This window comes from Myxocyprinus asiaticus, chromosome 20, assembly GCF_019703515.2.
Source record: "Myxocyprinus asiaticus isolate MX2 ecotype Aquarium Trade chromosome 20, UBuf_Myxa_2, whole genome shotgun sequence".
NCBI lineage: Eukaryota > Metazoa > Chordata > Actinopteri > Cypriniformes > Catostomidae > Myxocyprinus > Myxocyprinus asiaticus.
Genome location: NC_059363.1, coordinates 18,599,926 through 18,627,393, shown reverse-complemented (window position 1 = coordinate 18,627,393; position 27,468 = coordinate 18,599,926). Strand labels below are relative to the sequence as shown.

The 27,468-nt window shown below is 38.3% G+C and overlaps 2 protein-coding genes across 2 annotated transcripts in view; one reads left to right on the top strand and one right to left on the bottom strand.

The window, feature by feature from the left end:
- Window positions 1-25,051, bottom strand: part of LOC127410818 (uncharacterized) — a 61,705-nt gene extending 36,654 nt beyond the window's left edge. The window contains exon 1 of the mRNA XM_051646017.1: window positions 24,717-25,051. Coding sequence (XP_051501977.1) covers window positions 24,717-25,051 — 335 coding nt within the window. The remainder of the gene's footprint in view (window positions 1-24,716) is intronic.
- Window positions 1-27,468, top strand: part of LOC127411583 (reticulon-4-interacting protein 1 homolog, mitochondrial-like) — a 180,361-nt gene that overhangs the window by 46,800 nt on the left and 106,093 nt on the right. The window lies entirely within an intron of this gene.

The window sequence follows — 27,468 nt, the reverse complement described above, 5'->3', positions numbered from 1 at the left end:
TGTCTGTATGGGCCAGGGGTGTGTCAGTGTCCATGGCATGGGTAACTCGCACATCTGTTAAATTTTGGGGCAGCATATATTTGTAACGAGTGGCTGCTGGCAATGACAAAATCGATGACGATGAAATGAAGAACCCAAGTGCAATTTATTTACAAAAGTGAAATCCAATAAACCCTAACTATAAACATGAATGAAACATAAACATGAACTTGACTTGACTTAACATGGCATGACTAGACTATGAACCAACATTACATCAACAATACCTGACAAACAACAAAGGAAAACATGAGGGCTTAAATACTTGGACATGGGAGAACATAAATCAATAAACTAACAGAACTCTAAACAAGATAATCAAACAATGAACCAATGAAAACAAGACACATGAACATGGAGGGAAAACAGTACATCACATGACCAGGAACACATGACATGAAACAGGAACTAAACTTTTCAAAATAAAAGACATGAAAAACATGAATCAACAAAATACACAACATATCCCCCCCACTAAGTTCAAGACATGATCTTAGAGGTCTTGAAGCGTGGCTATGAATGGCATTGTGTGGGGCGTGGCCTGGCGAGTCAGGGCGTGGGGCATGGGACCAGGGCAGAGTCAATGGAAGGTGGGGCCATGATGTGAGACTCTGGCTCGGCGGCCATGACGTGGGACGCTGGCTCGGCGGCCATGTCGTGGGACGCTGGCTCGGCGGCCATGACTTGGACTCCGGCTTGGCATCTGCCTCCCCCACAGTGAACGTAGAACCAGTAATCTGCAGGGCAAGGTCGATATACTGAGCCACGCTGAGGAAACTGCGACTGCCAGGCATCAAATTGGAGATTGGCTCACTCAATCCAAAACAGAAACAGTCTTTGAGGGCGACCTCATTAAAGTCCACTCGGCAGGCCAGATCGCAGAAGTCCTCTACATAATCCTCCAGGGGACGATTCCCCTGACGTAGGCGTATGAGTTGGATTGCTGGGTTCATTGTTAGGTCAGGTATTTCTGTAACGATGTCTGCTGGCAATGACGAAAACGATGATGATGAAATGAAGAACCCAAGTGCAATTTATTTACAAAAGTGAAATCCAATAAACCCTAACTATAAACATGAATGAAACATAAACATGAACTTGACTTGACTTAACATGGCATGACTAGAATATGAACCAACATTACATCAACAATACCTGACAAACAACAATGGAAAACATGAGGGCTTAAATACTTGGACATGGGAGAAAATAAATCAATGAACTAACAGAACTCTAAACAAGATAATCAAACAATGAACCAATGAAAACAAGACACATGAACATGGAGGGAAAACAGTACATCACATGACCAGGAACACATGACATGAAACAGGAACTAAACTTTCAAAATAAAAGACATGAAAAATTGAATCAATAAAATACACGACACACATCCAGCACCGCGATTTTTTTTGAAGTCGTTGAAAAGAAGAAAGAGTCCTTCATTTTCAATTGCCTTCTCTGCCTGCCTCGGCCCTGTAAAATTTCTTCTTACAAGAATTCTCCTTCAAATCTAGGAAACACGTCGAGGTAAGCCATTTTCATTCTGGTGGTCATTTTTAGTTGAGTAATCTAATTGTAGCTTACAGAAAATGGTTTCATTGTGTATGTTAAGTTAGTTGATTTTACCGAAGTTTGTAGTTTTTGAAGCTGAGTGCTCCGGTATTGTGACATGACAATCAATCAATGTATTAACTTTATGTTGGAATATAAATTCTATTTTGACCTAGTTTTGCATGCAGCATATGATGCTTAAACAGTTGGCAGTCTGAGTGCTCCTTATTAACCGAGATTGTTATTTTATTTAAATGTTCAGCTTCCAAAGTCTGTGATCTAAGCCTGTGCTGAAAATATTGTACTCTGTTGCTTACATCTATGACATGCTAAAACCACATGAAATATTTATTTTATTTCTCAAAGGGAGGGAGACTGATCTCTGGATATGTAGTTCATTTTTTGAATGTTTCCTTTTTGCAGAGAAAGCATGGTAGCCACTTGCAGAGATATACTGCCCTAACAGCGCCAAGGAAAAGAAAAATGGAGCGCGACGAGGCTCCTTCGACCTCCAGACAGTTGACGTTGGGAGAAACTAAGCTAGTCACACAGAAGAATGTTGATCATGCAGTGTTGAATTTTGTGACCCAGAGTCTCCAACCCTTTAATGTGGTGGAACAACTATCATTTAAAGCTTTCTTGCATGATCTTCAACCTAACACCTCTCTCATGTCAAGGGCCACTTTGCGACGTAAGATGGATGAGACAGCACTTAAGATGAAGACTAATATGAAAAAAGCAATGTCAGAAATAGATTTCATAGCAACTACAACAGATTGTTGGAGTTCAAGGAGAAGAGGTTTCATCGGTGTCACTGCCCACTGGGCTGATCCTAAGAGCCTGGAGAGGTGTTCAGTAGCACTAGCATGCAGGCAGCTCAAAGGCCCACACACTTTTGATGTTTTGGCTTGCGCTCTAAATGACATACATTCTGAATTTGAATACAGAACAAGATTGTTCGAACTACTACGGACAACGGGTCAAATTTTTTAAAGGCATTCCATATATACGGAGAGCAAGATGAGAACAACAACTCTGCTTCAGATGAGACTGAATATGATATAAGTGATGTGATGTGTGATGGAGATGATGAGGATGTGGATGGTGTCGAGGTGGACTTTGTAGAGGTCACAGCTGTTTTAGATGAGGATGATGGCTTACAATTCCAACTCCCAAAGCATCATCGTTGTGCCTGCCACTTATTAAACTTGGTTTCCACAGTGGATACAGCCAAAGCCTGTTCAAATGAAGCCTACAAGAAGCTGTCCAGGTCAGCATTTGCAAAGTGCCATGCACTATGGAATAAGTGTGGCAGATCTGCGGCTGCAGCAGAGATTATAGAAGACATGTGCAAAATTCAGCTGATCCGCCCCAACACAACAAGGTGGAATTCCTTATTTCTCGCCGTTGAGAGAGTGCTTCGAATCATTAAAGATCAGGGAGAGGGGGCTATCAGAACTGTCTGCACTTCACTCAAGTTGCCAATGTAAGTGCTGTTTTTTTTATAATTCCTTTAAATTCATGTTCCAGTAATGTAATGTTAATAGTAAAACTTTTTTTTAAACACATTACTTTGAGTAGTAGCTTAACTACTCAAGGATCTGATAGGAGTAGATACAGTAAAATGACACTTCTTTCTCTCTCTCTCTCTCTCTCTCTCTCTCTCTCTCTCTCTCTCTCTCTCTCTCTCTCTCTCTCTCTCTCTCTCTCTCACACACACACAAAAGTGTAATGACTTGAAATGATTAATTGTTGTTGTCTGAATATGTGATAGGTTGAGTCCAGTTGAAAATGCCTTTCTGGAAGAGTATGCCAGAACCATGAGCCCCCTAGCCAAAGCCCTCAACATTCTTCAGGCTGAAATCGATGTTCAGATGGGATGGCTTCTGCCTACTTTGACACTCCTCATCTCGAAACTGGACCGAATTCGCATTACCTCCAGGTACTGCAAACCTCTGGTGGATGCCATCCAAGGAGGCCTGCAGCAGCGCTTTGGAAACATGCTGGTAGAGCCAGAGTTTATAGCAGCTGCAATCCTTGTCCCGAAATGTAAAACATCCTGGACATCGGATGAACACATTGTCAAACTAGGTAAGATTATTTTAGTTTTTGTTTTTGAAAAGTGTCATCAGTTAAAGATTCAAAGAAACTGAGCCAAATCATTTTTAAAAGATATCCAACTCAAATTTTATCTTGACATTCTCAATTTGTTTAGGTTCGTTTTAAATGCACCTTGGAAATACATAGGACAATGCTGTTCTTTTGATATTTTTATCTGGAGAAATGTGTATGATTAAAGTGAAGTTTTGATTCTTAGCATCTATGGAAATGTCCATTTCAGGCCTGGACTACATCAAGGACCATCTGGAGGAAGAGACTTTGAATCAAACACCAGCTGATGGTTCCAGTGCCTCTGAGGAAGAGGACTTCTTTGCAAGCATGAAGCCTACTCATGGCCAGGAAGGTATCAAGCAGTTAAATGGCTACCTTGCCTGCAAAGCTGATGACAAAGAAATTCTCAAGTCCTTCCCAGCAGTCTGTAAGTTGTCTTTGAAGGTCAACACTGCTTTACCCGCTTCTGCAGCTTGTGAACGTCTTTTTCAGCACAGCAGGGCTTATTTTCAGTCCCAGGAGGGCAAGAATGGACTCAAAAACTTTGAGAATCAGCTCCTTCTCAAGCTGAATAAAAAATATTGCCACTTCAGTTAGATCATCAGTGCCCTACTCTACTAGCACACTCACCAGAAGCAGAATTAATGGCATGCTGATTAATGATGTTTACTGCCACAAATTGTTCATTGCCATTTGAGGCTTGTTATTTTAGTACATGTAATTTGTGATGACAGTTTATGTAATTTGTTTTGAGATGTCCACACTATGTTGAGGTCACCTTAGTTATATATATATATATTTTTTATATTTACCAAGGTATTTTATTTACCAGGTATCACCAGGTTTTATGTGAAGCAGTATAGGAATTAATGCACAAACACTGACAATCACACATCCAAGCATTACTAAATTAATATAACATCCTTCCTGACTTTGTGGAGAAATGCATGACTGAGTTTTGTACACACATGCAGCTGTGACTTGCAAGTGTGTTTCTTCTGACACAAAAACTAGTTTCTGTTACAGTAAATTTGATATGGCCAGTTTATATTTATGCACAGAGACATTCAGATACAATATAGTAAAAGAAAACTTATGTGAACCTGTGTATAATACAAGTTATTAAACTTAAACTTGCAACTGTTACAAATAAACCTTCAATTTAAACCTGCTCTGAAATCCTGTTATTTCATTTGATTCTAAAGGAAATTGTTTAGCTTCAAGGTTGAGCTCATGATAATTTTAATAGACATAAGTGTCTGACTAAATAATATCATTCTATTAATAGATTGGTGTGCTTAGAGTAACATTAGAGTCTTTTCACATATTGTTGATTAAGCATGAGTCTTGTGACAAAAATGATAACAGGATATTATAGCCATAATAAATCATAGTACTTTGGATACTTAAGTACATTTGAAGGCAAATACTTTTGTACTTTTACTCAAGTGAAAGTGTAAAGGGAGCACTTTTACTTTTACTGGAGTAATATTTTACCTTGTGTATCTCTACTTTAACTCAAGTACTTGGTTTGTGTACTTCGTCCACCACTGGTTCAAACTGATGAAAGTGTTTGGGTGCCGCATATCATATATGCTTAATAACATTTAATTCTTAGTCAAATGCAACAGCCCTACTTCACTCCTGCTAGTACTGGAACTGTTTTATGTAAAATTTTATTAAAAATCTAAAGTGTCATGCTATAATTAAAGCCCCTTTTACTCAGGCCTGAACAGATAAAGGGTTAAAACTTCAGTTTCCTCCCTGACTGTTTGTCCCCTCTGGGCATAAGTAAAAATACATGATCTGGCATGTGTGTTTGTAAGGTAAGCCATGATCTCAGGGCTATGGATGCCGTAGCTGGCAGGCTGTAATGCCAACAGCTTTTCATCTGTATCAGAATATAAACTCAAAACAGCCCACAGTTTCAGATTTTGTCCTCTATTCTTCTGCAGTGAATTACAAATATCCACAAGTAGTAACATTAGCGACATATTTCAAATGCTCTTTTTCATTCTTTGTTTGACACTTTACTTAACATTTTTTGTCATTTTGGCCAACAAACAACCAAAACTGTTACAGGATGACCCGTTAACACAGATTGTGCACGTAAACAGAGAGGCGCTCATTATGAAATATCGATATTGTGACTAAAATGTTATATTTATCTAAAACTAAATTAAATATAAGCCTGCTTACTGAAATAACTTGTCATTTCCCTGACTCATACACCCCTTGAGGCACAGACATAGCTTGTATATATACAGTCTAGAATGTATATATTATACCCCCAATATTTATATCATGATCAATGGAAACATGGGAAATGCTTCACACTGACACTGCAACCCCCAGTGTTTTGCACTGAAACATGAAAAAGCAAAATTTCTAATCCAGACATGCTGACTTTGCAAATCCTAAAGGTAACTTCACTATGACTAATACAGTTAGGAAGATCCTCAGAACTGACAACAACTAAAAATGGTCCTCCATGTTGCACCCTGCCAGTTGTCATGTACCAAAAGTAAAGTATGGAGACGTCAAAGGCATGTTAAGTGCAGCCTGGGCTGCATCAGTTTCTTGTAAATGTGGATAAGAAAGCACAGGTAGAAGTACATGATATGGTCATCGTCATGTGTACATAAGCATTTTGTGTACTGTAAGTGTGCGCACAACGCTACCCAATATCTTTGTGTATAAGGTCTTTTGTGCTCTTGTTTGCATTTAACTGAGAAAATGTGTCTTCTGTTCTGTGTATGTTCTGGTTGCGGCTGAAATGACTTCAGATAAACACCTACCAGTGACCCTTGTGCCAAAACATGCAATACTTATTAAAAACTAGCGCAAGACAAAAATTTTGGTTGCACATCCCTGCACAACTGCACATATTATGCACAACTGTACAGCTCCTTTATTAAAACAGTCAGTTTACTTTTTCTCTAAATACTGTATCTTAAATATAGTTTATTATTTATCTTACTATGTTTATTATTTATTGTTATTGTATGCATCAAACACCAAGGCAAATTCCTTGTATGTGAAAACTTACTTGGCAATAAAGTCAATTCTTATTCTGATTGCTGTTTCAAAGTTTCACAATATTTTACCAAACAATACAGTATCATTGTTCTAACAGCAATGAGATACGTTCAATATGAATCGATGTTCATTCAATGTTTAATTTGCTTTTTTTAATAATATTAAAAAAGGGATTTACACACCTATGAGCAACATTTCTGTAAAATATCCTATAAGAAATACTGTAAGTATTTAACTTATTTCCTTTGTAAGAATGTTTGTACAGATTCTTTGTAGAGCTAAACTGCAAGGGTTTTTATGTGATAATAAACATGCTGGAGCCCAGTACCTCCGCTCCCTATACGTATATTACGTAGTCTGCGTAGGGCACCAACTCCCTAGGGAGGCACCATCATACCCTAGGGGGGCACCCTCTGTGTAGGGCATCAGTTTGGCCAGCGCCGGCCCTGCTGGAGTGAAGATATGCTATTCCTTCACACAGTTTTTTGTACTGAGGACTCTTTTTTCATGGCCGTGTGCTGTGTCTTATCCAATTTTCATGAGAGCGCTAATTAAAAGCACAATTTTCGTGACAGCGTATTGTCCAAGTGGTGCAAAGTACAATTTGCTATTTTCCTTAGAAATAAGTAGTTGCACTAGGTCTATTTTTGGTGCAAAGTCTAAACTCTGTTTGATATGTTTACTCTCCAGATCCCTTGTATAACCATCATAAATGTTCACATTTTTTAAATAGTACCATAGTGTGTTAAAGGTGCATTCAGTAATTTGGGGCTAATTTTTTTTTTTTTTACACATTAACAATTAAATTGTGTTTTTGTGAAGAGTGATTTGAATGGTGTACACTCACATGAGATGAAGACTGTCCTCATAATAGTTTTCTATAAAAAGTGCTTTTTATACATGGTGTGGGTCACCCCCTTCAATGTGTTTCACCATGTTGAAATGACATGGTCCACTGTGTTTCACTAAACGTTGAAGAAGAAAAGCCTCGCGCTCATTGGCTGCCACCTATGTAGATACGTGTGGCTATGCTTAGCGCAGTGTTGTTTGGTGACCTGAAGAGTAAAAAGAACACAATGGAACATATTTATTATCTTGCTTTAGAAGTGAAGACAGTGGGAGATTCAGTAGCTGTACTGCCGAAGAAGTGAAAAAGATTTGAAATAAGAAGACAAAAAACTAGAGTAAACATCGGTACGGCATACACAAGGTGAAAAGTTTTGATGAAGGAGAAAAACATTAGTGATGCTGATGTTGTTTCTTTTCCGTTAGACAGGTAAGACATTATTAACTGTTTAGACCACTCTCTAAAATAGTATACATTTTACAGAAAACTCATATAAGTTTCCCTCGAACTTTATAAAATTACGTGTGTAGTCAACGTATGTTAGTAATGGACAGTTTTCAGCTGTGTTTACTAACGAAACCAGAAAGCAATGTGTAATTTTATTTTATTTGTTATCACAGCTATAGTTGGGGGGGGGGGGGGGGGGGGGGCGTCTACCTCCACCTCTAATAAATGGCATACGTCTTCATTCGTTTAGTAGCTTGGCACAGCGATTGTTGTGGATTTTGAGTAAACCATGACGTTGGTTTGCTTGGAAACATAACGAGTTCTTCAAATACAGTATTCATGGACATGCTAAATTTGATCATCAAAAACAATTCTAATCTTTCCTTTACCATAACATTCTGTAACGCTAGATAATTGAGGTTTATTTCACGCTAAGCAGTTCTCTAAGAAAGGTAATAACTGTCTTTAGAAATAATGTTAAATTTAGACAGTCTCCAAAGATTACTGATGAGGGACAATAACAATCCATCCTTAAAGGTGGAGTAAGCAGTTTCTGAGAAAGACTGTTGATGTTTGAACTCAACAGCCAAACAAACACACCCCTCCCTTCAGTACTCCTTCAGAAGCTTCATGCACACGCAACAGTGTGGATTGGTCCGATTCACTTTGTTTATTTTCCTGTTTACAGAGCCAGAGTTGTGTACAAACACCGGATTTGTTTTCAGCGCACACACAGAACGGACAGCTAATGGACCTAAGCTAAGAGATATTCGCGGAATTTGACAAAAAGTGTATTGGATTAAAATTACTTACTCCACCTTTAACTATAGAAGTCTGTTCGCTTGAATTCTGACATTTGTTTTTAGGCAAAGCAATTATATTATAATAGTAATAAATAACTTCAGAAATTACCTCAAACTCCGACATTTTCCAGATGCAATTTATATTCCAAAGCTGCCGTGGGCAGCAGAGACAATCATGCTGATCCACAAAGTCTTCATTAAATTAGATCTTTGTGAGATGTGTCTGGGCTGGTTGAAACATTTCACAGTGAGTTTGTCAGTCCGTCCCAATCTTGACTTACAACAGCCTCCCCCTGTGCAAGCTATGGAATTCGGAAACCTTATATTCACATTAAGATAAGACAAAACATTTATGTACGATGAGAAAGAGAGAAATTAAGTGATTATAAGATCAGTAGCAAGTGATCACATTTCTAAACATACTGTACCTACTACAACAGCAATTAAGAGAATCATAAATCATTTAGGGCAAGCTGGACAAAAATATCAATAACAAACCATTTAAAAACATTCAAAAAATAAATATTACGGGGCCTGGGTAGCTCAGCAAGTAAAGACGCTGACTACCACACCTGGAGTCGCAAGTTCGAATCCATGGCGTACTGAGTGACTCCAGTCAGGCTTCCTAAGCAACCAATTGGCCCGGTTGCTAGGGTGGGTTGAGTCATGTTGGTTTAACCTCCTCGTGGTCACTATAATGTGGTTCTCACTCTCAGTGGGGCGCATGGTGAGTTGTGCATGGATGCCGTGGAGAATAGTGTGAACCCTCCACACGTGCTAGGTCTCCGCGGTAATGTGCTCAACAAGCCACATGATAAGATGTGCAGATTAACTGTCTCAGACGCGGAGGCAACTGAGATTCGTCCTCTGCCACCCAGATTGAGGCAAGTCACTACGCCACTATGAGGACCTGGAGCACATTGGGAATTGGGCATGCCAAATTGGGGAGAAAAGGGGAGAAAATCCAAAAATAATAAGTAATAAAAAAAAAAAAAGTAATATTAATATCAAAGCAGCACTTCTTTTTTAATTTCAATAATATGCCAGGCAATGAAGCTGCATCTTTAAGACTGAAAGCTGTTTTTTCCCATGTCAGTACAAAGAGTGCAAACTTCATGAATGGTATTATTTGCGTCTTCTGAGGTTGAAGATAATAGTTGTCATGAGTTATCATGACTGTAAAAGCAGGTTCTCATGAATCAGATTTTAGTAGTGTAGTAGTCTTAAGTCTCAGTGAATATAATAACCACCTGCATTCACAACAAAAAAACTTCATAAAGTGAAACTGGTTTCACTGGTGTTATTAGGGATCTTTATTAAATCACAGCTCATAAAATTAATTACTTTGGCATATGATTAAAAAAAATTACAAAAGGATTTTATGAGACAAATTACAATGTAATTGAGCGATTGGTTTCTGCTTTATCTCTCTCACTGGGTCATTTCTCAAGCACTCTTGACACATTCCTGCAGCATGACTCTTTTTGCATCTAGGAACTTGTGTTCCTACTATCTGTCTGAAACAAAGAGCTTTTCAGATGAAAAGAGGAGTGAAAAACAAGCTGTACACCAACCAGGACAATAAAGAGGTTTAACAATTATGCTTAAATCATTGGAAAACGATGACAATACAAGCAAACAAGTCACATCAACTTCTACACAGACGTGTGTGAAATTTTACTGTTTTACATATAAGTGATAATGTTAGTCAGTTGTTATTGCAAAATAAACTCTGACAAGACTTGTATGATCAGGTCGTGTATCACCCCGAAGGTGTTTATTTTGATTTAACTAGCTGGCTGTACATTATCCTGCTCATAACCTGGCCACTTACTACATTATTACATGGCTATATAATAGATAAAAAAAATGGACATAAAATATTGATTTGAATTTAAATTATCTTTATTATGTGAGAAGAAAGACATTGCATAGTGATAAGAGTGACATGAAACTAGTACAGCTACATGTATGTAGGAAAACTGTTGCTTGGTCAATTATCAATATTTTTCTTTTTCTGTACTGTATATATATATATATATATACACACACACACACACACACACACACACACTCACACTAACACACACACACACATATATATATATATATATATATATATATATATATATATATATATATATATATATATATATACAGTTGAAGTCAGAAGTTTACATACACCTTGATGACCACTCCAATATCTTGACTTTGTTGTCCTTAAGCCATTTCGCCACAACTTTGGAGGTATGCTTGGGGTCATTGTCCATTTGGAAGACCCATTTGCGACCGAGCTTTAACTTCCTGGCTGATGTCTTGAGATGTTGCTTCAATATATCCACATAATTTTCTTTCCTCATGATGCCATCTATTTTGTGAAGTGCACCAGTCCCTCCTGCAGCAAAGCACCCCCACAACATAATGCTGCCACCCCCATGCTTCACGGTTGGGATGGTGTTCTTCGGCTTGCAACCTCACCCTTTTTCCTCCAAACATAATGATGGTCATTATGGCCAAACAGTTCAATTTTTATTTCATCAGACCAAAGGAAATTTCTTCAAAATGTAAGATCTTTGTCCCCATGTGTACTTACAAACTGTAGTCTGGCTTTTTATGGCGGTTTTGGAGCAGTGGCTTCTTCCTTGCTGAGCAGCCTTTCATATTATGTTGATATAGGACTCGTTTTACTGTGGAAATAGATACTTGTCTACCTGTTTCCTCCAGCATCTTCACAAGGTACTTTGCTGTTGTTCTGGGATTGAGTTGCACTTTTCGTACCAAACTACGTTAATCTCTAGGAGACAGAATGCGTCTCCTTCCCGAGCAGTATGATGGCTGCATGGTCCCATGGTGTTTATACTTGCGTATTATTGTTTGTACAGATGAACGTGGTACCTTCCGGCTTTTGGAAATTGCTCCCAAGAATGAACCAGACTTGGGAGGTCCACAATTTTTTTCTGAGGTCTTTACTGATTTCTTTTGATTTTCCCATGATGTCAAGCAAAGAGGCACTGAGTTTGAAGGTAGGCCTTAAAATACATCCACAGGCACAAATCCAATTCATTACACCTCCTATCAGAAGCTAATTGTCTAATTGTCTAAATAATTTTCTGGAATTTTCCAAACTGCTTAAAGGCATAGTTAACTTAGTGTATGTAAACTTCTGACCCACTGGAATTGTAATATAAAGTGAATCAATCTGCCTGTAAACAACTATTGGAAAAATTACTTGTGTCATGCCAAAACTATATTTTGCTAATATTAAATCTGTGGAGTGGTTAAAAAAAGAGTTTAAATGACTTCAACCTAAGTGTATATAAACTTCTGACTTCAACTGTATATATATATATATATATATATATATATATATATATATATATATATATATATATATATATACACACACACTACCGGTCAGAACTTTTGAAACACTTGACTGAAATGTTTCTCATGATCTTAAAAATCTTTTGATCTGAAGGCGTATGCTTAAATGTTTGAAATGAGTTTTGTAGACAAAAATATAATTGTGCCACCATATTAATTTATTTCATTATAAAACTAAAATTTTATTAAAAAAATGTTTTTTGGAAATTGATGACTTGGACCAAATAATAAAGAAAAGCAGCCAATAAGTGCCCAACTTAGATGGGAACTCCTTCAATACTGTTTAAAAAGCATCCCAGGGTGATACCTCAAGAAGTTGGTTGAGAAAATGTCAAGAGTACATGTCTGCAAATTCTAGGCAAAGGGTGACTGCTAAATATTTTGTTTAGTCACAACATAATTCCCATAGTTCCATTTATGTTATTCAATAGTTTTGATAACTTTACTGTTATTCTAAAATGTGAAAAAAAAATTATAATAATGAATGAGTAAGTGTTTAAAAACTTTTGACCGGTAGTGTATATATATATATATATATATATATACACATACACACACACACACACTGGTGGCCAAAAGTCTGGATTAATGTACAGTTTGTGCTGTTTCGGAAGGAAATTGGTATTTTAATTCACAAAAGTGGCATTCAACTGATCACAAAGTATATTCAGGACATTGCTGATATAAAAAACAGCACCATCACTATTTGAAAAAAGTCAAAAAGTCAAATCTAGACAGGCCCCATTTCCAGCAGCCATCACTCCAACACCTTATCCTTGAGTAATCATGCTAAATTGTTAATTTGGTAATAGAAAATCACTTGCCATTATATCAAACAGTTGAAAGTTATTTGGTTCGTTAAATGAAGCTTAACATTGTCTTTGTGTTTGTTTTTGAGTTGCCACAGTATGCAATAGACTGGCATGTCTTAAGGTCAATATTAGGTCAAAAATGGCAAAAAAAAGAAACAGCTTTCTCTAGAAACTCATCAGTCAATCATTGTTTTGAGGAATGAAGGCTATACAAAGGTGTACACTACAGTCTTCAAAGACAAAGGACAACTGGCTCTAACAAGGACAGAAAGAGATGTGGAAGGTCAGACGTACAACTGAACAAGAGGATAAGTACATCAGTCTCTAGTTTGAGAAATATACACCTCACATCCTCAGCTGACAGCTTCATTGAATTCTACCCGCTCAACACCAGTTTCATGTACAACAGTAAAGAGAAGACTCAGGGGTACAGGTCTTATGGGAAGAATTGCAAAGAAAAAGCCACATTTGAAACAGAAAAACAAAAAGAAAAGGTTAAAGTGGGCAAAGAAACACAGACATTGGACAACAGATAATTGGAAAAGAGTGTTTTTTAATTATTTATTTTCTCCCCTTTTCTCCCCAATTTGGAATGCCCAATTCCCAATGTGCTCTAAGTCCTCGTGGTGGCGTATTGACTCGCCTTAATACAGGTGGCAGAGGACGAATCTCAGATGCCTCTGCGTCTAAGACCGTCAATCCACACATCTTATCACATGGCTTGTTGAGCACATTTACAACAGTAGCACGTGTTGAGGCTTCATGCTATTCTCCACAGCATCTGCGCACAACTCATCACGTGTCCCACCCAGAGCGAGAACCACATTATAGTGACCACGAGGAGGTTACCCCATGTGACTCTACCCTCCCTAGCAACCAGGTCAATTTGGTAGCTTAGGAGACCTGGCTGGATCCGAACTCGCGACTCCAGGTGTGGTAATCAGCATCTTTACTCGCTGAGCTACCCAGGCCCCACTGGAAAAGAGTGTGTTATTAAATGCTATTCTGAGATGCGGGTTGGCGCTGTTTTGGCGGCACAGAGGGGACCTACACAATATTAGGCAGGTGATTTTAATGTTGTGGCTGATCGGTGTGTGTGTATGTATGTGTGTATATATATATATATATATATATATATATATATATACAGTACTGTGCAAAAGTTTTAGGCACTTGTGAAAAATGTTGCATAGTGAGAATGTCTTCAAAAATAATGACATAAATAGTTTTCATTTATCAATAAACATCATACAAAGTCCAGTAAACATAAAAAAAACTAAATCAATATTTGTGTGACCACATTGCCTTTAAAACAGCCCCAATTATCCTAGGTACACCTGGACACAGCTTTTTTTGGTTGTTGGCAGATAGGATGTACCAAGCTTCTTGGTGAATTCACCACAGTTCTTCTATCTATTTAGGCTGTCTCAATTGCTTCTGTCTCTTTATGTAATCTCAGACTGACTCGATGTTCAGTGGGGGGCACTGTGGGGGCAATGCCATCACTTGCAGAGTGCCCTGTTCTTCTATTCTAATCTTTTCTATTTGCAAAAGCAATGTTTGTGAGTCTAAAATATATTTTTCCTATTGACACACTAAAGCTGAAGATATAAATAACCATCTTAAGACAAATGTTTTTGTGAAAAATTTTAAGTGCCTAAAACTTTTGCACAGTACTGTATATACAGTTGTGCTCAAAAGTTTGCATACCCTTGGAGAATTGGTAATATATGTACCATTTTTAAAGAAAACATGAATGAGAAGGCAAAACACATTTCTTTTATTCCTTATGGGATTCACATTCAACTGTAGGTTATAACAGAATCGCACAATCATAAAACAAAACATGAAAACAAAGAAAAAATGAAATGACCCCTGTTCAAAAGTCTGCATTGCCTTAGTTCTTAATACTGTGTATTGCCCCCTTTAGCATCAATGACAGCGTGCAGTCTTTTGTAATAGTTGTCTATGAGGCCCAAATTCTTGCAGGTGTTATAGCTGCCCATTCGTCTTGGCAAAAAGCCTCCAGGTCATGCAAAGTCTTTGGTCGTCTTGCATAAACTGCACGTTTGAGATCTCCCAAGAGTGGCTCGATGATATTAAGGTCAGGAGACTGTGATGGCCACTCCAGAACTTTCACCTTTTTCTGCTGTAACCACTTGAGGGTCAACTTGGCCTTGTGCTTAGGGTCATTTTCATGCTGGAAAGTCCAAGAGCATCTCATGTGCAGCTTTTGTGCAGAAGAATGCAAATTGTCTGCCAGTATTTTCTGATAACATGCTGCATTCATCTTGCCATCAATTTTCACAAGATTCCCCATGCCTTTAGAGCTCACACACCCCCAAAACATCAGTGAGCCACTACCATGCTTCACAGTGGGGATGGTATTCTTTTCACCGTAGGCCTTGTTGACCCCTCTCCAAACATAGTGCTTATGGTTGTGAGCATAAAGCTCTATTTTGATCTTGTCACTCCAAATTACAGTGTGCAAGAAGCTGTGAGGCATGTCAAGGTGTTGTCGGGCATATTGTAACCGGGCTTTTTTGTGGCATTGGTGCAGTAAAAGCTTCTTTCTGGCAACTCGACCATGCAGCTCATTTTTGTTCAAGTATCGTCGTATTGTGCTCCTTGAAACAACCACACCGTCTTTTTCCAGAGCAGTCTGTATTTCTCCTGAGGTTACCTGTGGGGTTTTCTTTGTATCCCGAACAATTCTTCTGGCCGTTCGGGATACATGAAATCTTTCTTGGCCTACCTGACCTTGGCTTGGTATCAAGAGATCCCCAAATTTTCCACTTCTTAATAAGTGATTGAACAGTACCGACTGGCATTTCAAGGCTTTGGATATCTTTTTATATCCTTTTCCATCTTTATAAAGTTCCATTACCTTGTTACGTAGGCCTTTTGACAGTTCTTTTCTGCTCCCCATGGCTCAGTATCTAGCCTACTCAGTGCATCCACATGAGAGCTAACAAACTCATTGACTATTTATACACAGACACTAATTGCAATTTTAAAAGCCACAGGTGTGGGGAATTAACCTTTAATTGCCATTTAAACCTGTGTGTGTCACCTTGTGTATCTGTAACAAGGTCAAACATTCAAGGGTATGTAAACTTTTGATCAGGGCCATTTGGGTGATTTCTGTTATCATTATGATTTAAAAAGGAGCCAAACAACTATGTGATAATAAATGGCTTCATATGATCACTGTCCTTAAATAAAAGACAGTTTTTGTTTTTTTTGCATGATCAGTCATATTTTCAAAATCAATGCCAAAATTTCACAATTTTCTGCCAGGGTATGCAAACTTTTGAGCACAACTGCACATATATATATATATATATATATATATATATATATATATATATATATATATACTGTATATATATATGTCAGCTGGCACTAAATCGGCCTATTGAGTGCCGTTTATTTTTTTGTGTTGCCTTGGCAGTACTAAATCTAAAGCAGAAACTTGAGTGAGTATTGGGCCACATTTGTCAAGAATCCCTGAAATGTTTCCAACTATAACTGAATACAAACACACAGAAGCTCTCGCCGAAAACTACAATTACTATGCCGATTGCGTCATAAAACACACAAGCTATAAAACAATGGAAGGACTTTAATGGAAAGAGAACAATTGAATAGAAGACTAATTTGCAAGCTAAAAATTCATCTATGGACTGTTGGAGAGTGGAACAGATCAATTCTATTTCTGCATTAAAAAAACTGTTCAGTGTTGTATTTCCAGATGTTTGCCAACCACAGTGAGTCACCATTCACTGCTCGTCCAGAACTTTCTAATATGTGCCAGTTTTAGAGTAAATAAAGCCATGGTTTCAATTATTTTGTGCTGAGACCCAATCCATGTATCTTGCACTAAATGACACAAAAATCACATAAAGATTATATTCCACTCTATTTATATTTCACTACATTCACTGACATTTTATTCCACTCTATATCTGTTGATGGGTCTCAGAGCATGTGTGTGTGTTTGTGTTTGCATGTTTATGTCATGACAACAAAGCCTACAGTAAGTTCTCATTCATCATCACGAAGAGCTGGATTTCTTTCAAACCTCACCTGCCCACAACACACACATAAATATACACACACACACACACACACACACACACACATGCCCTGCCCCGGGGCTCTTTAAATGTGGAGTTCACAGAAGGCTTTCTCATTTCCAACTGTTCAGTGTTTCCACACAGTTTTGGTCTTAAACAGTTTGGTGTAGTCAAAGTTACTTATGGGTCATTGACAAATTACACCCTAAATTAAAATGAGAAACCTTTTAAAAATCTAGTTTTAAAACACTTGTATCATATTCTCAGAAATGTAATCTTTGTCCAGTTTGGTTTCATACATTTTTGAAAAACCTTTATAGCATTTTCTAAAAAAATATATATCAAACTTTCAAATTGTCATGTGGTGTAACCATTAAATAAAAAGTATTATAATACTTTCTTTGCACCTTGAATACATGAGAGTATAAACAACTTATTCATTAATTTCCAAAAAGTTTTCAAAAAAAATTTTCAAGGATATTTTTTTTTTTTTAAATAAATTTCATGAATTTTTCTCAGGGTTATACCACATGAACAAAATGTCCCTTTTCATAAACATGCCAAAATAAATATCAGATGTTTTTTAAACATACTCCTTTCTACATCTGTTGACTGCTGGAGTTCCAATCTATACTAAATAATTTCAGTACAAATATTTATCTCAGCAAACTAAATACTGACAAAACACTATTTTACTGTGTTTTATAGTTTTTATGGTCAACATAAACAACAAAATGGATACCTACAGGTTGGTTACACCCAAAGATTTTGATTTGGTGGACAAAGTCTTGAACTCGCGTCGCTTATACGTAGGTTGGTGTGTGTGTGTGTGTGCGCTATATTGTTTTGACTTGTCCCAGGTTATTCACTGTCAGATTTAGCATTGGTTGTCCAGTGTATGTAAAACTATCATGGTTTTTAGTGTATATAAACAGTGCTTCACTTGTTTTAGGGTATTATTTATTGCTAAAGTGCAGCATAATTTATTTGCGGTGCACGGAAGTCGCATTGAACGGCTCATTATCATCGCGTATATATTTGACTTGAATGCTGACGCGGAAGCGGCAGCGGAAGTGGTAGCCCTCGTGTAAAGCCCTCCTCGTGTGAAGTCCTACTTGTGTAAAGACCAGCGAGTCTACCTGTGCGAGTCCACTGAGCAAGGACACCGACAAGGCGCCACTCAACATAGTACTTAAGTATCTTGTTATTGTATCTCTTTTATTATTTTCCTTCTATATACTAACATGTCTACTTCATGAATAACACATGCCTTCAAGCACATCCCTGTTATCTGTTACAGACCGTTAACACAATATCGATGCAAGACCAAATGCAACCCACACAACCTACGGCCACTTTGCACTTCAGCACCTGCTCCGCTCTCTTTCTCAGTGGGACTCTGGAACTGCCAGTCAGCTGTGAACTGCCATGAAGCTGACTTCATTCCAGCCTTTGCCACGCAGTCCACCCTCAGCATCTTGGCACTGACAGAAACATGGATACGTCCAGAGGATACAGCAACACCTGCTGCTCTCTCAAACAACTTCTCCTTCTCTCACACCCCTCAACACACCGGTAGGGGTGGGGGAACAGGTTTGCTCATTCATAACAACTGGACTTTTTCACCACACTCTTCACTATGTAACAATACTAGTTTTGAATTCCATGCTATTACTACAATGCAACCCACAAAAATACATGTTGTTGTCATCTATCGCCCTCCAGGTCAGCTGACAAACTTTCTTGAGGAGTTGGATGTCCTTGCCGGAGGATGGTAGGCCACTTGTGGTTCTTGGTGATTTCAACATTCACCAAGACAAGCCCCAGGCCACTGAACTGAAAACTCTCCTTGCCTCATTTGACTTGGAAAAACTACACACCACAGCAACTCACAGATCGGGCAACAAGCTGGACCTCATCTTTACATGTAACTCTACCAACTCAAATATTCTTGTTACTCCTTTACATGTCTCTGATCACTACTTTGTTCAATTCAACAAGACCCTCCCATCTACATTAAACCAGACTCCACCATTGGTTTCCTTTCGCCGTAACCTCCGTTCCCTTTCACCCTCTCGCCTTTCCACTGCTGTCTCTACCTCTCTTCCTACACAAAATGTATTTACCACACTTAATGTAAACACTGCCACAGACACACTAAGCTCTACTTTAACAACCTGTCTAGACAACATCTGTCCTCTCTCCTCTAGGTCAGCACGTGCTACACCACCCAGCCCCTGGTTGTCTGACGTACTCTGTGAACATCGGACTGACCTCAGGGCAGCTGAGAGGAGATGGCGGAAATCTAAAGATCCAGCAGATCTAGGTAAATATCAGTCCCTGCTTGCAACTTTTTCAGATAACGTTAAATCTGCAAAAACCTCCTATTACCAGAACAAGATCAACAGCACCACAGACACTCGCAGCTTGTTTAGAACATTCAACACACTTCTCTGCCCTCCCCCTCCACCACCTGACACATCACTGACAGCAGATGTCTTCGCCACATTTTTTACTAATAAGGTTACAACCATCAGCAATACATTCTCAGCACCACACCCTGTCAAACACCTGTCTCCTGTATGCAACTCTTCTGTCTCTATGTTCTCTCCTCTGACTGACACTGAGGTCTCTAAACTCCTCCTCTCCAACCACCCCTGTTCCCTTGACCCCATTCCTTCTCACCTTCTCCAGGCCATTTCTCTGTCCATCCTACCTGCACTCACACACATAATTAACACATCTCTACTTACAGGCACTTTTCCCACTACATTTAAGCAGGCTCGAGTAACCCCGCTGCTGAAGAAACCCGCACTTAATCCCACACAAATAGAACACTACAGACCAGTCTCTCTCATCCCATTCATGGCAAAAACACCTGAAAGGGTAGTTTTCAATCAAATCTCTGCATATCTCTCACAGAACAAGCTGCTGGATGACAGTCAGTCAGGCTTCAAAAGTGGACACTCCACCGAGACTGCTCTGTTGTCTGTCACTGAGTCGCTGAGACTGGCGAAAGCTGAATCAAGATCATCAGTCCTGATTCTGCTGGACCTTTCTGCAGCCTTTGACACAGTCAATCATCAGATCTTACTCTCTACCCTCTCCTCGCTGGGCATCACAGGAACTGTGCTTGACTGGTTTAATTCCTATCTCTCAGGTAGGTCCTTCAAGGTAGCCTGGAGAGGTGAGTTATCCAAGCCACATCAGCTACTTACTGGGGTACCTCAGGGATCAGTGCTTGGCCCACTTCTCTTCTCTATATACACAACATCACTGGGACCCATCATTCAGGCACATGGTTTCTCTTACCACTGCTACGCTGATGACACGCAACTCTACTTGTCTTTCCAGCCCAATGACACCACAGTGACTGCTCGAATTTCTGCCTGCCTGGCAGACATCTCGGCTGGATGAAGGAGCACCACCTGCAACTCAACCCAGCCAAGATCGAACTCCTTGTCTTTCCAGCCAACCCTGCTGTTGAACACAACATCACTGTGTAGCTGGGTGCAACTACAGTAATGCCTTCCAAATCGGTCAGAAATCAAGGGTAACCATCGACAACAGACTAAATTTCACAGACCACATCTCAAAAACCACAAGATCATGTAGACTTACACTCTACAATATCAGGAAGATAAGACTCTTCCTCTCTGAACATGCCACACAACTTCTTGTCCAGTCACTTGTCATAACTAGACTGGACTACTGTAACGCTCTCATTGCAGGCCTCCCTGCATGTGCAATTAGACCCCTCCAAATGATCCAGAATGCAGCAGCATGTCTGGTCTTTAATGAACCAAAGAGAGCACATGTTACACCACTCCTTGTCTCTCTCCACTGGCTGCCGGTTGATGCACATATCAAATTCAAGGCTCTGATGCTGGCATACAGAACAGTCACTGGGTCTGCTCCAGCATACCTAAAATCATTTATGCAGAGCTACGCGCCCACTAGAAGCCTGCGGTTGGCTAAGGAACGTCGCCTTGTTGTACCAACACAAAGAGGCACCAAAACACTTTCCCGGACTTTCAGCTTCATCATACCACGTTGGTGGAACGACCTTCCCAACTCCATCCGTGAAGCTGACTCACTCTCTGTCTTCAAAAAACAACTAAAAACACATATTTTCCATGAGCACTTAACCAGTCATTAAATAAAATACAATAAATGAAAATGATCAAATTCAGTTGAACTTTATTCTGTTTTTGAATATTATTATGATACTAGGGATACTTTGTAATACAGCACTTTTCATACCACTGTCTCCTAAGATGATTCGCTTATGTTTTCCTCTTTTGTAAGTCGCTTTGGATAAAAGCGTCTGCTAAATGAATAAATGTAAATGTAAAAAGCATTTTAAAATATGAAACATATTTTAAAACAATTGTTTCACTGTTTATTTTTTTTAAGAATTAACAATCAAATACTATTCTGCACTAGTCATGCCAACATTTCTTTTTTCAGGAATTTCAGATTTTAATTTTAACTTTGACTTTATTATTATTATTATTTTTTTTTTTTTTTAATGTCTCTGGACACCACATCACATTTTTTACTTTAAGCCCCAGAAAAAATATCAATATGACTTTAAACTCAGTAATTGACAAATGTTCATCATAGAAAAGGTGTATTCAAGTAAATGGTTTGTGTGAACTGCATTTTTTATGTATTTTTACTTTAATAGATCGAGACAAAAATGAGCATCACTTCATTGACCCTTAGGACAAGAGGCCATAATATGCACCTGTTACCCTCTGTAACTGCATTTTATGATTAATTTTATGAAAAGAATCCACATTATGATCATGAAAAAGGTTTTTTTCTAGATCGCTCGCCCACTGCAGACACGCATTTTTTCTACTCCAATCTACTACTTGACCATGTTTGAAAGTGCATGAAACATTTGAAAACTTGTGGCGTAAGTTTCATGTGAACACTAGGAAGGATAAGTCAACCTATTGCAAACTCCGACATACCTGTTTTACAGTGTTTTCAGAAAAACTTTTTCGCAGTGGAGAGAGAGCTTGCGCGTTCAAGGTTGCCAGATTGCGGGACTAAAGCGTCACCCTGGCAGCATATATCCATCTAATTGGGGTATTTCACCTATAGAAATCTGGCAACCTCACACATGTTGAAATCTAATTCTGACTGGCTAATCGCCCTTATTTAAAGTCTGTTATTTATCAAACGTATTAAAATTAAATATTAAATATTTTACTTGCATGATTAGTCCTAAGTAATACATGACACAATTGATCTAAAGGGGATGGTAAGGGGGATGGTGGTTTTACAAGAAGTATGCTTTTTGGTATTTCTTGCAACAAGGGGGATGGCATCCCCCCTAAACTCGAGCCCTGACGACGAGAGCTACAGTAATAAGTAAGCAGGAACCTGGTCTGATGATTGAAAGGTTTTTATCATAATCCTTCTGTGACAGTATGAATCTCCATTTCATTTCTTACAGAGATGGTGAACATTATGGCCACAACATTAAAAAAGTTTTACTCCTGAAGAAATGTATTGTAATTTTGAAACATATGTATAAAATCATGACCACTCATGAGATGAGGACTCATATCAGTAACCTTATAAAAGCTGTTATTCTACATGGGGCAGGGGTGCCCTCATGGGGGCTGCCATTTTAGAATCACATGACCAGATGAATACTACTCGCTTAATCTCAGTAAACATATTGTTATTGGACACTTTCACTCTTGGATTAAATTAATCATGGCTGATTGTGAATAGTGAATTTCTACAATGGCATCTGTAACTGAAAAATAATGATTTTGAATGATGCTGCATCCACACCAGTAGGTGTCACTGTCCAAGATGACACAAACAAAAAGTTACTGAGTGCACATTTATATACATCTCTACAGTCAAAAAATATTTTTGCCTATTTTCAAAATTCTGTATTTCAGTTTCATAACAAAATTCCTTTAACTGTAATTGTGTAATTTTTGACAAAATTCAATAATTATACATAAAAATATTGAATAAACATATACTTCAACATTTTATTTTGTTAAAGATTACTAGGTTCAATTTTATGGAATTTTGTTATGAAATTGAAATGCGTGACTCTTAAAATAATTTTTTGAGTGTGTCAGCCTTAACTAAATTCAGTTTGACTGATTCAGTGAGCAGTGTGACGTGTGAAGGAAAAACACCTCAGAGTCTTCAAAATGCTAATTAAAAGAATGAATGTGCAGAAATTGCTCATTAATGACAATAATGCCATCATGACAGTAATTGCTGGTCATTAACTCTGTGGAATGGTCCGGGAAAGAACAGGTCACAGATTTGCATGCTATATAGATATTTGTTTCATGTTACTTTTGCTTGTGCTGATTTTAAAGCCATGACACACGTGTGAAAATCTAAACAAAAGCATCCAACCAGCAACTGAAATAACATAATCCAGAACAGGATATGTCATGCCTAATTAGCCAAAGATAACTAGTTATTCAAGCCAAATCTCTTTGCTTAAAGACAAGAGCATGTTTGTCTATTTAACGAGATGTTTTCTATACCAAAACAAACAAAGCTCCCCATAAAAAGTGATTACGCAAGATGGAAAGAAATCAATAGTGCATGAGATCTGATGATCCTTGTCAGATTCTGCTTTTGTGTATAAGCCCTTGAATGGTGGAAGCAACAGTAGCAAACTTCACATTATGTTTTTGGACCCTGGCTCAGCAGAGTGAAATTAGACTGATTGTGGCAAGCAGCACAACATCTTAAAACAAGAACACAGGGCAGGCTGATCAGGCTGGTCTTTCCCCTTTTATATAGCATAATCCTGAAACATGTACAGGTGATTATAGCCTTAAACTAAACTGGCATTTTTAGAAGATAAACCCATTATGTTTTTCTTCATTAATAAATCATCAGAAATTCCCATTGTTCTCATTGGTGATTCTAATTAGATTCTATAAAATGTTTTTTATTTTTAACATAAATTTAAGTACATATGAATTCATTTACAATTTAAATATATTTTTTCATATTTCAGAATGAGAATTAGATTTTTTTTTTTTTTTTCTCATCACAGTCATGAGGGGAATCCTTATGAAAATAATTTTTTGCAATGAAAAAAAAAATCTTATATTATTTCTTCTTTTGATTTTTGGGTATATTATGACTGGATTAGATCTACTCATTCATTCCATGGCCTATATATATATATATATATATATATATATATATATATATATATATATATATATATATATATATATATATATATATATATGATTAAGGGGATACATAACTTTTCGACTTGTACAGGCCTACTTACAGTATACTAACGATCTGTGAAACATTAAATATTGTAACAATGTTTGACTTATTAATGAAAGTTATTAAAGGTAGTGTTACAAAATCATTGGTAAAAAAAAAATAATAATAATTAAAAAAAAAAAACTTTAATTAAATAATAGGCATATTAATGATTAATGAATAGATATAAGGAGTGATGCCAACATGTGGCCCATAGATAGGCCTATATGTTGTGATTCATAATATTCAATAATTTCCCATGCCAGAATATAGGGGGAAAGAACAGAAGACATGAGAACAGATCACTCACGTGTGGTTGAATCCAGAATCCAGATTTCCGGTGCTGCTGAGAAATTGCAGATCTTTATCCTTAGACTTCTTTTTGGACCGCCAGGACGGGAAACGCCTCTTCTTCTTTTCGCTGGGGCTGGTGGGCAGCGAGTCCGGGGATAAGGGAGCATCTCTAGGGCTGCGGAGCTCGTGGTTCGACGGTAAAATCACGGAGAAACCTGTGAAACTCGCGCGCCCGTCAGTGTGTGAAGTCGCCCACAGGCTCTCCCTCCTCTCAGCATCCCTGTTATCCTTATCCAAAGTCTTTGACTTCACAAATAGCTTTTTGATTTTAGACGACTTTGAAATACTCATGACTGAGTTATTTCACTAAATATAAAATTAAGTCTTACAAAAATGTCCAAACTCTGAAAGTTTGAAGTGTGCACGCTTTGTTTGGCGTGCGCTGTGGACTCTGGATTCTTCACGCGCTCCTGAAGCACATAGAGGCGTGTTAAGGCGGAGCGCAGAGTTTATCTTTGAAGGCTCCTCTGTAAAAACAGAATCCGGTCTGAGAAGGAAAATCTCACAGCATTTATTATTCAGCTTATATATATATATATATATATATATATATATATATATATATATATATATATATATATATATATATATATAAACTCAGCAAAAAAGGGAACGTCCTCTCACTTGTAGCTGCTTTTATTTTCAGCAAACTTAACATGTGTAAATATTTGTATGAACATAAAAAGATTCAACAACTTAGACAATAAACTGAACAAGTTTCACGGACATGTGACTAACATAAATGGAATAATGTGTCCCTGAACAAAGGGGGGGGGGGGGAGGAGGTCAAAATCAAAAGTAACAGTCAGTATCTGGTGTGGCCACCATCTGCATTAAGTACTGCAGTGCATCTCCTCCTCATGGACTGCACCAGATTTGCCAGTTCTTGCTGTGAGATGTTACCCCACTCTTCCACCAAGGCACTTGCAAGTTCCTGGACATTTCTGGGGGGAATGGCCCTAGCCCTCACCCTCCGATCCAACAGGTCCCAGACGTGCTCAATGGGATTGAGATCCAGGCTCTTCGCTGGCCATGGCAGAACACTGACATTCCTGTATTGCAGGAAATCATGCACAGAACAAGCAGTATGGTTGGTGTCACTGACATGCGGGAGGGTCATGTCAGGATGAGATTGCAGGAAGGGTACTACATGAGGGAGGAGGATGCCTTCCTTGTAACGCACAGCGTTGAGATTGCCTGCAATGACAACAAACTCAGTCCAATGATGTTGTGTCACACTGCCCCAGACCATGATGGACCCTCCACCTCCAAATCGATCCCACTCGACAGGCCTCGGTGTAACACTCATTCCTTCAATAATAAACGCGAGTCCGACCATCACCCCTGGTGAGACAAAACCACGTTTCATCAATGAAGAGCACTTTTTGCCAGTCCTGTCTGGTCCAGCGAAGGTGGATTTGTGCCCATAGGCGACGTTGTTGCCGTTGATGTCTGGTAAGGACCTGCCTTACAACAGACCTACAAGCCCTCAGTCCAGCCTCTCTCAGCCTATTGCGGACAGTCTGAGCACTGATGGAGGGATTGTTCGTTCCCGGTGTAACTTGGACAGTTGTTGTTGCCATCCTGTACCTGTCTTGCAGGTGTGATATTCGGATGTACCGATGCTCTGCAGGTGTTGTTACATGTGGTCTGCCACTACGAGGACGAGCAGCTGTCCTTCCTGTCTCCCTGTAGTTCTGTCTTAGGCGTCTCACAGTACGGACATTGCAATTTATTGCCCTGGCCCCATCTGCAGTCCTCATGCCTCCATGCAGCATGCATATGGCACGTTCATGCAGATGAGCAGGGACCCTGGGCATCTTTCTTTTGGTGTTTTTCAGAGTCAGTAGAAAGGTCTCTTTAGTGTCCTAAGTTTTTATAACTGTGATCTTAATTGCCTACTGTCTGGAAGCTGTTAGTGTCTTAATGACCATTCCACAGGTGCGTGTTCATTAATTGTTTATGGTTCATTGAACAATCATGGAAAACATTGTATAAACCCTTTACAATAAAGATCTGTAAAGTTATTTGGATTTTTACAAAATGATCTTTAAAATACAGTTTATATATATATATATATATATATATATATATATATATATATATATATATATATATATACAGTATAAAAAATTGAAAATGTAGCCTATATAGCTACTCTATTCTAGATGATTTGTTGTTGATGTTCTGCGTTCATAGACAATCCATTTCTAATTTCATGCAATCTCCTGTAAATGGAAAAAGGATATAGCGCCTCCTGGAGTGAAAAATATGTCAACAGCTGCATCTGAAACGGGGGGTGGAAATCAAACTGAGGTGGTTTGTCTGGTGGCCGTCTAATACAGAGAAACTATGGGGCAAAAATGTACTTTTTTCTGATCGCAGTGTATCGAGATTGAGAAAATATATATATATATATATATATATATATATATATATATATTTTTTTTTTTTTTACATTGATGGAGCAACATAATTTGGGTGAAAATTAGTAATAACGGTTGGTTGGTCAGTTTGATTAATTGTTTTTAAAGTGTAACTAGGGGCCTAAATTTGTCAACTTACACTTTTGAGTAACAAATTTAGATAATGCTTATTCAAATAACCACTTTAGAAAAGGGTGCCCCATTTATCACAGCTGGCATTTCATAACATTTCAAGTATTCTAAAAATATTTAAAAAAAAAGCACAGTAGTTGCTGCCTGCAC